We start from the raw sequence: 17212 nt of genomic DNA on the forward strand, positions 1-17212 counted from the left end.
TCAGTCCCGCCATCCCAGGAATCAGTCTGGTAAACCTTCACTGCACTCCCTCTATAGCAAGAATATCCTTCCTCAGATAAGGAGACCAAAACTGCACACAATATTCCAGGTGTGGTCTCACCAAAGCCCTGTACAATTGCAGCAAGGCATCCCTGTTCCTGTACTCGAATCCTCTGGCTATGAAAGCCAACATACTATTTGCCTTCTTTACCGCCTACTGCACCTGCATGCTTACCTTCAGCGACTGGTGTACAAGGACACCCAGGTCTCATTGCACATTCACCTCTCAATTTATAGCATTATACTGCATCTGCCATGCATTTGCCCACTCACTCAGCTTGTCCAAATCACACTGAAGCATCTCTGCATCCTCCTCACAGCTCACCCTCCCACCCAGCTTTGTGTCATCTGCAAATTTGGAGATATTACATTTAATTCCCTCATCTAAATCATTAATATTTATTATGAATAACTGGGGTCCCAGCACCGATCCCTGCGGTACCCCAATTCGGAAAAAGACCCATTTCTTCCTACTCTTTGTTTCCTGTCTACCAACCAGTTTTCTATCCATCTCAATACAGTACCTCCAATCCCATGTGCTTTAATTTTACACGCGAATCTCTCATGTGGGACTTTGTCGAAAGCCTTCTGAAAGCCCAAATAAACCACATCCACTGGCTCCCCCTCATCAACTCTATGAGTTACATCCTCGAAAAATTTCAGTAGATTTGTCAAGCATGATTTCCTTTTCATAAATCCATGCTAACTCTGTCCGATTCTGCCACTGTTTTCCACGTGCTCAGCTATTAAATCTTTTATAGTGGACTCTAGAATTTTCCCCACTATTGACGTCAGGCTGACTGTTCTATAATTCCATTTTCTTTCTGCCTCCCTTTTTAAATAGTGGGGTTACATTAGCTACCTTCCAATCTGTAGGAACTGTTCCAAAGTCTATAGAATCTCGGAAGATGACCACCAATGCATCCACTATTTCTAGGGCCACTTCCTTAAGTACTCTGGGATGTAGATTATCAGGCCCTGGGGATTTATTGGCCTTCAATCCCATCAATTTCCCCAACACCATTTCCCTACCAACACTGATTTCTTTCAGTTCCTTCCTCTCACTAACCCCTGTGTTCCCCAACATTTCTGGTATATTATTAGTGTCCTCCTTTGCAATGACGGAACCAAAGTATGTATTTAGTTGGTCAGCCATTTCTTTGTTCCCCTTTATAAATTACCCTGATTCTGACTGTAAGGGACCTACATTTGTCTTCACCAGTCTTTTTCTCTTCACATACCTATAGAAACTTTTACAGTCAGTTTTTATGTTCCCTGCAAGCTTACTCTCGTACTCTATTTTTCCCCTTCTTAATCAATCCCTTGGTCCTCCTTTGTTGAATTCTAAACTGCTCCCAATCCTCAGGTCTGCTGTTTTTTCTGACCAATTTGTATGCCTCTCCTTGCATCTAATACTATCTCTAATTTTCCTTGTAAGCCATGGTTTGGCCACATTTCCTGTTTTACTTTTGCGCCAGACAGGAATAAACAATTGTTGCAGTTCACCCAGGTGCTCTTTGAATGTTTGCCATTGCCCATCCACCGTCATCCCTTTAAGTAACGTTTCCCAATCCATCATAGCCAACTCGCGCCTCATACCATCATCATTTCCTTCATTAAGATTCAGGACCCAAGTCTCAGAATCAACTATGTCACTCTCCATCTTGATGAAGAATTCTATCATATTATGATCGCTCATCCCCAAGGGGTCTCACACAACCAGATTACCAATTATTCCTTTCTCATTACACAATACCCAGTTGAGGATGGCCTGTTCTCTCATTGGTTCCTCAATGTATTGGTCCAGAAAAGCATTCTGTATACACTTTAAGAATTCCTTCTCTATGGTATTGTTACTAATTTGATTTGCCCAATCTATATGCATATTAAAGTCATCCACAATTACAGATGTTCCTTTATTACACACATCTCTAATTTCCTGTTTAATGCCATTCCCAACATCACCACTACAGTTTGGGGGTCTATGTACAACCCCCACTAACGTTTTTTGCCCCTTAGTATTTCTCAGCTCTACCCATACAGATTCCACATCGTCGGAGCTAATATCTTTCCTCACTATTGCATTAATTTCCTCTTTAACCAGCAATGCAACTCCACCATCTTTTCCTTTTTGTCTGTCCTACCACATCTCCTGTGGTTGCAGAGACAAAAGACTGATTACCACGTCTCAGCAATCCATCCCCAAAATCCATCCCCTGTTGATTCATATCTCAGAATCTGTAAAATGGTGGGAGATCAAAGGAAACAGATTCTGGCAGCAGGAAATGGTTTTTTTCTCTTACGGGAATACACAGGGGAAAATGGGTAAAAAGGCTATCTGCAGAGCAGTGCTAGTGTGCTAAGTGGTGGTGTGCTGTGTGTGTGACAGCAAGGAGAAGACCAACTAGTCACCCCGGCAGTTGCAGGTGAAGTCACTCTCTCTCTCTTTCTATCTTTGTCTGTTGCTGGAGGCAAGGCAGCGGAAGCCACAATCAGAAAGGATACAGGACAGCTTCTTCAGCCAACCTGCAGAACCAAGTGTCTCCACTGTGAAACTGCCAAAGCCAACTTTACTGCAATCACCCAGCTTAGCGGCCACAGTGTTTCGCTATCTACGCCTCACGTACAAGCCAAAGACTGATTTGTATATCTTTTAAAAAACTTTTATTTGGACTCTTAACTTCTCATTTCTGAGCTGTGTATATGTGTGTTGAGTCTTTATTATTTTTCTCAGGATTTTAGTAACTAATAAATTTACTCTTTCTTTGACTCAAGAAAACCTGGTTAAACTGGCTCCTTCTAACAAATACATTTGGATTGGGAAAAGGTATCCAAGAGGAAAGGGATCCCTTTTTAATTAATAAAAACAAAAAACTGCAGATGCTGGAAATCCAAAACAAAAACAGATATACCTGGAAAAACTCAGCAGGTCTGGCAGCATCGACGGAGAAGAACAAAGTTGACATTTCAAGTCCTCATGACCCTTCAACAGAACTAAGTAAAAATAGGAGAGGGGTGAAATATAAGCTGGTTTAAGGTGGGAGTGTTGGGGGAGAAGGGGAGGGTGGTGGTTGTAGGGACAAGCAAGCAGTGATAGGAGCAGATAACCAAAAGATGTCACAGGCAAAAGAACAAAGAGGTGTTGAAGGTGGTGATATTATCTAAAAAAAATGTGCTAATTAAGAATGGATAGCAGGACAGGCAAGGTACAGATAGCTCTAGTGGGGGTAGGGTGAAATAAGACTAAAAGGGCATAAAAGGTTTGGATTTAAAAATAATGGAAATAGGTGGGAAAATAAAAATCTATATAAATTATTGGAAAAAACAACAGGGAGGGGGAAGAAACGGAAAGGGGGTGGGGATGGAGGAGGGAGTTCAAGATCTAAAGTTGTTGAACTCAATATTCAGTCCGGAAGGCTGTAAAGTGCCTAGTCAGAAGATGAGGTGCTGTTTCTCCAGTTTGCGTTGAGCTTCACTGGAACAATGCAGCAAGCTAAGGACAGATATATGGGAAAGAGAGCAGGGTGGAGTGTTAAAATGGCAAGCGACAGGGAGGTTTGGGTCATTCTTGTGGACAGACTGAAGGTGTTCTGCAAAGCGGTCACCCAGTCTGCGTTTGGTCTCTCCAGTGTAGAGGAAACTGCATTGGGAGCAACGAATGCAGTAGACTAAGCTGGGGGAAATGCAAGTGAAATGCTGCTTCGCTAAGGACTCCATCCCGTTCTCTCAGTTCCTTCACCTCCGTCGCATCTGTTCTGATGATGCTACCTTCAAAAACAGTTCCTCTGACATGTCCTCCTTCTTCCTTAACCGAGGTTTTCCACCCACGGTCGTTGACAGGGCCCTCAACCATGTCCAGCCCATCTCCCGTGTATCTGCCCTCATGCCTTCTCTTCCCTCCCAGAAACATGATAGGGTCCCCCTTGTCCTCACTTATCACCCCACCAGCCTCCGCATTCAAAGGATCATCCTCTGCCATTTCTGCCAACTCCAGCATGATGCCACCACCAAACACATCTTCCCTTCACCTCCCCTGGTGGCATTCCGTAGGGATCGTTCCCTCTGGGACACCCTGGTCCATTCCTCCATCACCCTCTACTCCTCACCTCCCCATGCATATGCAAAATATGCAACACCTGCCCCTTCACTTCCTCTCTCCTCACCGTCCAAGGGCCCAGACAGTCCTTTCAAGTGAAGCAGCGTTTCATTTGCATTTCCCCCAACGTAGTCTACTGCATTCGTTGCTCCCAATGCGGTTTCCTCTGCACTGGAGAGACCAAACACAGACTGGGCGACCGCTTTGCAGAATACCTTCGGTCTGTCCGGAAGAATGACCCAGACCTCCCTGCCACTTGCCATTTTAACACTCCACCCTGCTCTCTCGCCCACATGTCTGTCCTTGGTTTGCTGCATTGTTCCAGTGAAGCCCAACGCAAACTGGAGGAACAGCACCTCATCTTCTGACTAAGCACTTCACAGCCTTCTGGACTGAATATTGAGTTCAACAAATTTAGATCTTGACCTCCCTCCTCTATCCCCGCCCCCTTTCCGTTTCTTCCCCCTCCCTTTTGTTTTTTCCAATAATTTATATAGATTTTTATTTTCCCACCTATTTCCATTATTTTTAAATCTTTACCTTTTATGCCCTTTTAGTCTTATTTCACTCCACCCCCACTAGAGCTATCTATACTTTGCTTGTCCTGCTATCCATTCTTAAGTAGCACATTCTTTTAGATAATATCACCACCTTCAACACCTCTTTGTTCTTTTGTGACATCTTTTGGTTATCTGCTCCTATCACTGCTTGCTTGTCCCTACAACCACTCCCCCCCCCACTTCTCCCCCTACCACCCCCATCTTAAACCAGCTTATATTTCACCCCTCCCCTATTTTTACTTAGTTCTGCTGAAGGGTCATGAGGACTCGAAATGTCAACTTTGTTCTTCTCCACCAATGCTGCCAGACCTGCTGAGTTTTTCCAGGTATTTCCCTTTTTAATCAACCTTGTTGCAACCAGCCAAGGGGGCGGTGGAATAAAGATGGGGAGCCAGCTCATTCCTCCTCAGCCGGGAACATAACAAAATTGGGGTCCCATTCAGGAAGTTAACAAATTGCGGACCTCGCCCAGGGACCGATTGTAACACCATCTTGAAAACCTCTATTCGGTCACCATTTCATCTTCTCAGTTCCAAGGAGGACAGTCCTAACTTTTTCAACCTCTCCTCATAACTGAAATTCCTCATCCCTCGTAACATCCCGATAAACTCCCCCACCTGTAGCCTTCCTAAGGCCTTTCCATCTTCCCTGAAGTCTGCTGCCCAGTATTGTCCACTGAGGCCTAACCAGTGATTTAGAAAGTGGTAATGAAATAGCTATTTCCTTGTACTTCTTTCATATTAGTATTGGCTGCTGAAAATGTGGTCTCCTCAACATTGCAGAGTTCAAACACAGATTGGATGGTGCTTTGCCATACGCCTCCATTTGGTCCACAAATGTGAGCCCGAGTTTTTGATCCTCTGACTGCTTAGCATTCCATCAATGGCAGTGTCGGCCGAGATCTTGTGCTAAAGTCTCAGAAGTGGGTTTTGAACGCATAGCCTTTTGGCTTAAAAGCAAGAGAATGAGAGAGAGACAGAGAGAGAGAGAGAGACGGTGGAGCCACTGAGCCATAAGTCATAGAAATGCTTTGAAATAGAAGTCATTGTGAGCTGGCTATGGAATCCTGGCTGATTTTTGTCTTCCCCTCTCCAGCCCAAGTCCCAATATCAGGAATGGCATTTGCCTTTACAATTCACTGGGCAACGGTACTAAAATATTCACAACCTAATGTTCCGTCAGATCTGTCACATATCGGATGGTGAAAAGGATTGTTTTCAACTATTGGGCTCCATTATGGAGTTGTACACGAAGTGGAAATCGCCTCAGTGTCAGCCAGGGCTCATTGGGTAGCTCTCTCACCTCGGAGTCACATGGTGTGGGTTCAAGCCCCACTCAAAGACACGTACTCAAAGATTGATGTAGGCAGACCTGATGCAGTACTGAGGGAGTGCCGCACTGTTGGAGGGTCAGTACAGAGGGAGTGCTGCACTGTTGGAGGGTCAGTACTGATGGAGTGCTGCACTGTTGGAGGGTCAGTACTGATGGAGTGCTGCACTGTTGGAGGGTGAGTGCTGAGGGAGTGTTGCACTGTCAGAGGGTCAGTACTGAGGGAGTGCTGCACTGTCAGATGGCCAGAACTGAGGGAGTGCTGCACTGTCAAAGAGTCAGTAGTGAGGGAGTGCAGCACTGTCAGTGGGTCAGTACTGAGGGAGTGCTGTACTGTCAGAGGTTATGTACTGAGGGAGTGCTCACTGTCAGAGGGTCAGTACAGAGGGAGTGCTGCACTGTCACAGGGTCAGTACTGAGGGAGTGCTGCACTGTCAAGATGGTCAGAACTGAGGGAGTGTTGCACTGTCAGAGGGTCAGTAGTGAGGGAATGTTGCACTGTCAGAGGGTCAGTAGTGAGGGAGTGTTGCACTGTCAGAGGGTCAGTAGTGAGGGAGTGCTGCACTGTTAGATGGTCAGTACTGAGGTAGTACTGCACTGTTAGAGGGTCTGTACTAAGGGAGTGCTGCATTGCCTGAGGGGCTGGCTGTCTTGCAGATGAAAGATTAAAGTAAGGCCTGACCTGCCTTTTCAGGTGGCTGTAAAAAATCCCAGAACACTATTCGAAGAAGAACAGGGGATTTATCCATGATATCTTGGGGCCAATAGTGATCCCTCAATCAGCATCACTAAAGCAGATTATCTGGGTCATAGTCACATTGCAGTGTGTGGGATCTTGCTGTGCACAAATTGGCCACCACGTTTCCCACATTACAACAGCGACTACACTTTGAGAAGTACTTCATTGACTGTAAAACACTTTGGGATGTTCTGAGGTGGTGAAAGGTGCAGGGGGTCCTTTTGTTCTTTCTGGAAGTGCTTGTGTCCCCACACGATGGGTCTTGTGGAAATGATTGAGGTATGCGAGGAGCTGGCCATAATAGAATCCGATTCACTTCCCGTATTTCTCCCCCTCACCCCACCCCACCTCATCCCCAAACCCCAGGAGAGAGGGAAAGTTGAAAGGGAGAGTTAGTGCTCGCCCCCAATTGTCGAGTGGCATTGACGGGATTAGGCCCACCCTCTCCAGCCACTGGGGGGCTCCACAGGAGGAGGCAAGAGTGAAATATGTTGGAAAATGGGGAGGATGAAGGATTGGGGCTTTAGTCAGAAAGTGGGAAATATTAAAAGTGGAATTTTCTGAGACCCAGTGATCCTTGCAGTAGCAGCAAGGCAGGTAAACGATGGTCCCAGCCAGCAGAATACTGAAGGAGCGTCAACGGAGATGTTTGGGAGTCTGCGGGTGGTGGTCCTTTTGAAACTGTTGAGGTCTGTGGTCGGTCGACAATTGAAGCCTCAGTGCGTCCTGCACTTGTACCCCTCCCCCACAACAAACATGTCAAAAAAAATGATGCAACAAGGTTTGTGGCATTGCAACCATCACCCTGCGCATCCACCACCCACCACCTCTGCACCCCCCCCGAACCCCGCCCCCCCACCAGTGAAGAACAAGAGCATTTGGAGATAGTGTTATAACTGAAGGCCAGCTGGAGGGTGTGGAGTGTGGATTCACTATCAGGGGCCCACACTCATCACTAGAGCCTCCCATCCAGTTCACTCAGCGTCCAGAGTGTGAGCCACACCTTCTGCACCCCAGCTCTTTGTCAGAGTTGCTGCCCTGCAGGGTAACACTTAACAAGTTTAAGAATAAAAAGAGGGACAGGAGATTGAAAAATAGAAAAAGAAATTGAGAAAAAGATAGAGAACAAAAGGCCTGTATTTCCATAGCCCCCTTACCAACCTTGGCGCACCACAACCATTTACAGCTAATTAAGTATTTTTGAAGTATAAACATTGTTTAATGTGTGAACTCCACCAGTATTTTGTGTTTAAACTTATGCCAAAAAAATGGACAAGTCGTCAGAATGTGTTATAGATTTTCATTTGGAACACTCCAAGGGAGAGAATCAAGGATAGTTTGACATAAAGAGCAGTATTCAAACATAAAACACACTCATACAAGAGACCATTGACACCAGGTCTGTCTGTGCATTTAATAAGGAATTAGATGCACACTTGGAGAAGGACAGCATATGAAATAGTTTGGAGAGCAGAGGGATGGGATTATTCGAGAATGGCTTGATGGGCCAAATGGACTTCCCTCTGGGTTTAAATTTTGATTATTTAATATCTTGAGTTCTTTGAGCAGGGTATCTCCCTCTCAGCTCCATCCTTTATTAAAAAGTCATCATTCAATCTCGTTCAGTTGTGTCTTACCCAACAGCCTCTCAGCCTGTCTCTCAGCTGCATCATTATTTATCAAATCACAGAATCATACAGTGCAGGAGGGGGCCATCAGCCCATTGTGTCTGTGCCAACTCTTTGAAAGATCTATCCAATTATCCCCCACTCCCCTGCTCTTTCCCCATAGTCCTGCCAATTTCTCCTGTTGAACTATTTATCCAATTTACTTTTAGAAGTTCATTTTGAATCTGTTTCCACCGTCCTTTCAGGTAGTGCCTTCCAGATCACAACACCTTGCTGTGTAAAAATAATTCTTCTCATCTCCCCCTCTGGTTCTTTTGCCAATGATCTTACATCAATGTTCCTCTGACTACTGACTCTCCTCTGACTGGGAACAGTTTCTCCTTATTTACTTGGTCAAAACTCGTCATGATTTTGGATGTCTCTTAATAAATCTCCCCTTAATGTTCTCTGCTCTCAGAAGACCAACCCCAGTTTCTCCAGTCTCTCCACGTCACATTTAGTTAATAGTTCTTATCCCTCCGCCCTGGATGCTCCTCCCATGCTGGGGGTACAGTCTATACACGTGCTGGTCTCTTGCAGCATCTCTCACCTTCAATGAACGAGCCTAAACAGTGAGCATCAGCGGGCTATTCCACCATGGTGGGGGAATCACAGAGCAGTTGGATCCTGTCGTCTTCCATTGGCTCAGTGCATCAGGAAAACCCCAGCTGCAGCATCAGCTTCAGCTTAGACCATTGTCTTATAATTCACAAGTCATTAAAAGTAGCAGTGCAGGTGAATAAAACCGGAAAGAGTTCAAACAAAACACTCACTTCAAGAGGTTAGAACTAGGCTAACTGATTAACTTCGAACCACACTTGGAGCACTCTGCACAGTTCTGGTCTGAGTACCATAAAAACTCGACAGAGGCATTGAAGAAGGTGCAAACAAGGAAGATACCAGAACTGAGAGATTATAACTTTCAGGCAAGGTTGAAGAGACTGAGGCTCTTTTTACTGGAAAAGATTAGACTGAAGGGTGACACGATGGTAATCTTTATATTTATAAAGGTGTTTGACAGGGTAGATGTAAATAAGATATTTCCACTTCTGGAGACGACCAGAACCAGGAGTCATCAATATAAGACAGTCACTAATAAATCCGAAGGGAAATTCAGGAGAAATTTCTTTAACCAGAGATTGGGGAGAATGTGGAACTCAATCTCACAGGGAGTGGTCAAGGTGAATCGTATAGAGACATTTAAGGGGAAGTTGGATAAAGACATGAGGGAGAAAGGAATAGAAGGATTTGGTGATAGGGTGAGAAGTAGGGCAGGAGAAGGTTCATGTGGAGCATAAACACCAGCATGGACCAGTTGGGCCAAATGGCCTAGTTCTGTGCTGGACAATCTGTGGAATCCTATGGAACTGACTTGGGACTCTCTTCTGAAACCCCTTCCCCTTCCCTAAAGGACATGGTGGTGCTTTATGACAATCTAACTACTTCAAGGCAGCTTTTACTGAAGCAACAATAACAATTTGTATTTGTATAGTGCCTTTAATGTAATAAAACATCCCAAGGTGGCTTCACAGGAGAGTTAATCAGACACAATCTGATACCAAGCTACATAAGCAAATATTAGGACAGGTGACCAAAAGCTTGGTCAAAGCGATAACTTTTAGGGAGGACAGTGAGGCAGAGAGGCTTAGGGAGGGAATTCCAACCCAGGCAGCTGAAGGCACAGCCACCTATGGTGCAGTGATTAAAATTGGGGATGCCAAAGAGGCCAGAGCTCAAAGAATGCAGAGGGTTGTAGTGGCTGGGGAGATGAGCATTTAGAGACATTTTAAATTGAAAAAATCCCTGGGAGTGTGTCAATAGTTACATGGGGTCACCAGGTGAGTATCAGAGGGGGGGATGGGGAAACGGGAGACAGGGAGGTCGAGGAGATGGGGAGATGTGGAGGGGAAAGGAGAGGGAAATGGGGGTGAAAGGAAGATGGGGTGAAGGGAAGACGGGTGAAGGGAAGTAGAGCTGGGGAAACGGAGATGGAGAGAGAGGGGGGAATGCGAGGGATTCTTATTTCCTGAGAGTGTGGACAAGGCCACCTGGTGGTGAAGGTATGCTCCAGACACTGTCACTGGGTGTCTGACTATTCGACTACAGACAGTTTTCCCAGTAGTGGTAAAAGTGGAGACCCTGGTTAGTGTGTTTTCTTCTATGCAGAAGAGAGCGACATGCGTTCCAGCCAGTAACTAATTCTTAAATAAATCAAGAGAAAGATTAGAGTAATTATTTTGAGAAATCTGTCGGCCATGGCTCAACACTTCTGCCTCTGAGTCAGAATGCTTTGGGTTCAAGCCGCACTCCTTGCACTTGACCCATAATCCAGACTGACACTCGCAGTGCAGTACAGAAATAATGCTGTACTGTCGGAGGGTCAGTACTGAGGGAGTGATGTAGTGTCAGAAGGTCAGTACTGAGGGAGCGCTGCACTGTGGAAGGTCAGTACTGAGGGAGTGCTGCACTGTCAGAGGGTCAGTACTGAGGGAACGCTGCACTGTGGAGGGTCAGTACTGAGGGAGTGCTGCACTGTCAGAGGGTCAGTACTGAGGGAGTGCTGCACTGTCAGAGGGTCAGTACTGAGGGAGTCATCGGATCAATGTCATTGGACCAATAATCCAGCTCATGTTCTGGGGGTATGGGTTCAAATCCCACCATGGCAGCTGGTGGAATTTAAATTCAATTAATAAATCTGGAATACAAAGCTAATCTTAGTAATGGTGACCATGAATCTATCACTGATTGTTGTAAAAACCCATCTGGTTCACTAATGTCCTTTGGGGAAGGAAATCTGCCATCCTTACCTGGTCTGGTCTACATGTGACTCCACAGCAATGTGGTTTACTCTTAACCGCCCTCTGAAATGGCCGAGCAAGCCACTCAGTTCAAGGGCAATTAGGGATGGGCAACAAATGCTGGTTTTGTCAGTGATGCCCACGTCCCAGGAAAGGATGAAAAGAAAACAGAGGTCCTGTCTGCTCCTTGAGGTGGACATAAAAGATCCCACGGAAGAACAGTCTTGAAGGACTGAATGGCCTCCTCCGTTCCTGTGTTTTTAAAACCCCAAAGATCCCACAGCCACTATTTGAAGAACAGCAGGAGTGTTTTGCCAATATTTATCCCTGAACCAACATCAGGTCATTATCGTTTGCACACAGCAAGATCCCACAAACATTTGGTGGGCAACCTGTCTGCTGTGTTACAACAGTGACTACACTTCAGAAGTACTTCAAAGGCTGTATAGCACATTGCAATGTCCTGAAGTTGTGAAAGGTGCTATATAAATGCAAGTTTTCATTGAGTCCCTGAAGTTATGCTGTAGTTACACCAGTCATCAGCAGAGGGCAGTTATTCAGGTTTGCTCCTGTAACTCGGGTGTAACACGAGTGTAGAAACTGTGTAAATTGTTCACACTTGCACAGTGGAATCTTTAAAAGCAGTCGAGAAAGAACTTGTATTTGTCTAGCTCCTTTTACAATCTCAGGAGCTCTTTACAGCCACTTTTGAAATGTAGTCACTGTTATAATCCCACGACAGCTGGTGGAATTCAAATTGAATTCATAAAATCTGGAATTGAAAGCTAGTTTTAGTGATGGTGACCATGACAACTATTGTCTGGTTTGGATGGAAATCTGCCATCCTCGGCTGGTCTGGCCTACCTGTGACTCTAGACCCACTGCAGTTGACTCTTAACTGCCCTCTGAAATTGCCCAGCAAGCCACTCAGTTCTAGGGCAATTAGGGATGGGCAACAAATGCTGGCCTTGCCAGTGATGCACACATCCCATGAAAGAATAAAAAATAATGCAGCAACATTCTACAAACAGCAATGTGATAATGATCAAATAATCTGCTTATTACTGACGTTGATTGAAGGATAAATATTGATCAGGGTGCTGGGGAAGTTCCCCTCCTCTTCAAATTTGTGCTGTGGGACCTTCTACATCTGTAAAGAACATATCTTTTTACTTTCTGTTGGACTGTGAATTAGAATTACAATGGCTGCAATTTAAAGGACATGTTCACTGGAACAGGGTGAGAGATATATACAACGTTGCAGTCCTGGAACAGTTGGTGCTATGAAAGACAGGATGGTGCTGGAAAGGAGTCCTGGGCCAAGGAAGCTGCCTGACAGCAGCATTTTAATTGGCTCCTGATCAGGTGACCAGGGTTTTGTGTGGTAGCAGTGCAGCAGAAAGCTCCTGGCCTGCATAGAGAAAACACCTAAAATCTCTTTTCCTCATTTCTCTATAACCTGCTCTCTCCCTCTCTCTGAGGAAACCCCTGTAAAAAGGAAAGGAGAAAACCAATGTTGGAGAAATTGAAAAGCAAGTTCTCGACCAGTGATCTAAATACTGAAAGTGCTGGAAGACCACCTCGTGTCATCAACGAGAACTGAAAGGAATTTGATGACATCGATCAAAATCAACCCATCGAATCCTGTACCCCAGATTGGTGCTATTGAACTGTTTTATCCCACCTTAAAATCCATGTTCCTGTGTGTCTTATGTGTCTTGTGTATATGTGTATAGGGATTTAAGAAGGGGGTAGAGTTTAAGTTATATTGTTAGAAGTTAGCAATTCATATTTCTTTTGCCACTAGTTAAAGACAATTTGTTCAATAAACAGTTATTTACTTATTAAGTTTATGAACCAGGTGCTCGTAATCTGTTAACCTAAATTAAAGTTAGGTAAAATTGGGGCAACCTGGTGGTTTGGCCAAACTTTTTCACATTTGTCTTGGCTCAGGGAGCAGTGGGGCTTGATATTACAGCGCACTATCCCCAGTGAGTTGTGATACATCAACCTGAGTGAGTAGGCAGGTCATAGGTTTAACATAGAATCATACAATGATTACAGAACAGAAGAAGGCCATTCAGCCAGTCATGTCCTTGCTGGTTGTCTGCCAGAGCAACTCTGTTGGACCCACCTCTTTTCCACGTAGCCCTCAATTTTTTTTTCAATTTAGATAATTATCCATTTCTTTTTGGAAAGCTATGATTGAATCTGCCTCCACCACACTCTCAGGCAGTGCATTCCAGGTCCTAACCACTCACCACGCTAAAAAATTTCCACATGTCGCCTCTGTTTCTTTTTTCAATATCTCTATCTGGTAAATAAAAATGTTCAAAGAAAAGTACAAAAAATAATCTCTCTTAGTGTCCCGGTGATTTTTTCCCCCAGGGTTGCAAAGGGCTGTGCCCTGGAGATTGATCTTCAATTCTTGGAGCCTCCCAGGCCAATCCTGGAGTGTTGGCAGCCCTAATTTGCCCATGTGGTTCAATAGCTAACAAAAACAGGAAATGTTGGAAAAACTCAGCAGGTATGTGGAGATCCACAGACGCTGTCAGAACTTTTTTTTTCCAGCACTTTCTGTTTTTGTTTCAGATTTCCAGCATCTGCAGTTTTTTGCTTTCAACTTGGTTGAATAGCTATGCCTGTTGGGGCCAGACATGAGGAATGACCACTTGCAGGAGGTTGTGAAAGACCATCCCTGTCAGTGGAAATGGGTCTTGAGTGAAGAAAAAGACAGGAAACATTTTTTTAAAATACCGTTGATTTTTTTGTATTAAAATGTAGGTGAGTTCCAAAAGGCTGGGATTATGAAATGTATTTCTGTTAAACTGTTAAAATAATAAGCAACGATCAGTTCGTTATTAAGTAATGTAAAGAATGAAGAAATGGGGTGGTTTTACGATTTCCTTTGAGCACACATTGTACAATGACTCTCCGGTGCAGTGTCAGTGTGACACCACTGAGGGGGGCACCTTCTCTATATGCGACTTCCGCCCCGCGGCCTGTCAGTCAGCGGAACGATTTCAGTGAGACACTCATGGGGGGTGCGGGGCAGGAGAAGCTCTTCACGACTTCCGCCCCGCGGCCCGTCCGCCGGCGGCGGCGGCGGAAGGTCTTCAGTGGGACACCCACGGCGGAGACTTCCGCCCGTTACCCTCCGGAGGGCGTTTGGCGTGGCAACCATGGGGGCAGCAGGCGGCGAGGGGGAAGCCATTTCCGCCCCGCAGGGGGACGGGGTGGGGCGAGTGTCAGTGGGACGGGTTCTTCGCCTTGGATCGCGCTTCTTGTTATTGTGAGGAAGCGAAGGGGTAGCAGCGGGCAGTGAAAATGGGCAATTGTCACACGGTGGGACCGAATGAGGCGCTGGTGGTGTCAGGTAACCTGCTTCAACCCTCACCGCAGGAGGGACTAGAGAGCAAATTTAACTCCGGGGTGGTGGGTGAGGCTCTGGGGACAGAGAGGGGGGGTGAAAAAAAAAACATTTTAAAAATAAATAATGGGTCCAAAAAAAAATCAGTGAGGTGGGAATGAACTCCTGAGAAACTAGGCCTCATCCTCAGGACTGACCCAGCCTGGAACAATTTGGGAATAATCATTCTTTAATCAATTAATTAGTGGGCAGAGGGATTTAAATTGGTTGCAGCTCTTATTGCTTCATTCTTTTTTAAAGGGGGAGTGGGTTGCCCTCCTTTTAAAAAAAAACTTTTTTCTGTTCAATGAACATTTAAATTGGCTTTTTTTTGCTGCAATGTTTAAGTGTATCTTTAAAATCAAGTTTAAAACATGAACATTAATTTTAGTTTTTATTCAAATAGGTTGAGATTCTTAATATGCAAACGCTTTACATAATTGGCACGAAGTGTAATTTTTGAGAGAGGGTTTGAATTGTTCCTGTTGGATTTCCTGTTGAGGTTTTTGTACCTAGAGGTGCAGCATTTTTCTGTGCTTTTAGGAATTGAGCCCCAGATCAATTGTTTGGTTTGTGTGAAGAACTGAATAAATAAATTTTAAGAGATTTCAGCTAAGCTTTTGTCAAATGTTGAAAATTTGTCCAAAATTCAGATTTTGCTTTATTCCTGCAGCTGTAATGGTTCTGAGTTCAAAAACAACATAAGTATTTCTGTTTAGAAGCAATTTTTATATCGACCTTGTTCAAATGTTGTTGATCAGCTTGTGTCGATAAACCAGGGTGTGTACCTAACCATGAATGGAGAGCTGCATTGTAGTATATTACACAATGACTCTTTTTTTTTCCATTTCAAAAATAGGACTCTCTGGTATTCCTTTAAGCTATTAAGTACTGTATAAATCTTGGATTTCGGTTTCAGTTCAGCATCTTGAATTTTGCTGTGTTGTTTATGTAAGAACACTTGAAAGCTTGGCTTATTAACCCTTTGATTGCAAAGGGAATTTTGCTTTCAACCCATTGCATAACATCTGTGTGTGTGTGTGTGTGCAGCACATCCCTGTGATGTATAAAGTTGACATTGATGTGCTATGTAAGAAGACAATATGATTCAAATGTGAGTTTGTCAATGTATAAAATTAGCCTTTAAATGCCATTTGATCTGTGTTAGTTGAAGGGTTGGGGATTTTCTGGGTAAATACATTGGATTTGAGAGAAGGGGCTTTATCTCTGTTTATTTGTGTCTCCTGGAATTGACTGTAGCAGGGAAGTCATGGCCATTGCCCAAGGTCCTAAGTCGTGTAGGTGAGAGCAACAGTATTAAAAGCAATACAAGAGCATAAGAAATAGGAGCAAGAGTAGATCACGTAACCCATTGCCTCAACTCCACTTTCCTGCCTGCTCTCCATTTCCCTTGATCCCCTGAGAGACTGAAAACCTTTCAAACTCAGCCTTAAACGTACACAATGATGGAGCATCCATAACCCTTTGAGGTCGAGAATTCTAAAGAGAAATGTTTCATCATCTCAGTCTTAAATGATCGACCCCTTATCCTGAGACTGTGATCCTGTGTTCTAGGTTCCCTAGGTAAGGGAAACAACCTCTGTGTCCACCCTGTCAAACTGATATAAAAGAGTGAAGTAAAAACAGAAAATGCTGGAAACACTCAGTAGGCTGGGCAGCATTGTAGAGAGAGAGAAACAGTTTATATTTCAGGGTGATGACATGGAATATTCCACTGTTTGTCTGCACAGACTCTGCCTGACCTGCTGAGCATTTCCAGCATTTTCTGTTAATATTTCAGATTCCCAGCATTATTTTGCTTTTGTTAAAAAAGGTGAATTTATCCGAAATTACTTTTCCACTAGATTTTGAATTGTACCTGTTGCACATGTTTTAACTTGTTAGTTTTAACAGCGAGTGGGAAAACTAGTTCGGGATTGCAATTAAAAAGGAAAAATCAGCAAGGGCCGGAAAACTAACAAAAATCAGGAAACACTTCTGACATTGAACCTAGACAGCTGAAAGTTTGAGCCAGGAGCCTTTGTCAAAGAAGGGACTTGCAATTTTTAAAGTGTGTTTCACCGCATCAGGACGCCCCCAGGTGCTGTACAGCAGATTTCAGTGTTTTTCTTTGAAGTGCAGTCCCTGTTGTAATGTAGAAAAACACTGCAGCCAATTTACATGTGGCAAGCTCCTGATAATGACCAGATAATCTGTTTTCTTTGATAATGTTGGCCAGGACATCAGGGAGCACACTCCTGCTCTTTGAGCAGCACCATGGAATATATTAGATCTATGTGAGTGGGCAGACAATACCTCTGTGGAAACCTCTAATCTGATAGACGGCACCTCTAACACTTGGATGATGTGCCAAATGGGGCTTGAACCTATCTGCTGACTCCGAGGCAAGATTGCTGCTCACTGAGTCTTTTTCATAACCTCGTTCTACTGCAGGTTTACACTTCAATTAACCTGCTTACGAAGCTGCCACGTTTCTATAGAATCTTCTGTTTTTGTACACTCAATCAAAGCCCTAAGGCCAGTTCCTGAGGAA

At 44.4% G+C, this 17212-nt stretch overlaps 1 protein-coding gene across 3 annotated transcripts in view; it reads left to right on the forward strand.

Moving 5' to 3' along the window:
• Nucleotides 1-14493: 14493 nt before the first annotated feature.
• Nucleotides 14494-17212, forward strand: part of LOC121282951 (flotillin-2-like) — a 96168-nt gene continuing 93449 nt past the window's right edge. For 2 of the 3 annotated variants that reach the window (XM_041196792.1, XM_041196791.1), the window contains exon 1: nt 14494-14625. In XM_041196792.1, the coding sequence (XP_041052726.1) occupies nt 14577-14625 (49 nt within the window). In that variant the 5' untranslated portion in view covers nt 14494-14576. The remainder of the gene's footprint in view (nt 14626-17212) is intronic. The other variant, XM_041196793.1, reaches the window with a different exon arrangement.

The sequence above is a fragment of the Carcharodon carcharias genome, chromosome 10 (assembly GCF_017639515.1).
Source record: "Carcharodon carcharias isolate sCarCar2 chromosome 10, sCarCar2.pri, whole genome shotgun sequence".
NCBI classification, from domain to species: Eukaryota; Metazoa; Chordata; class Chondrichthyes; order Lamniformes; family Lamnidae; genus Carcharodon; species Carcharodon carcharias.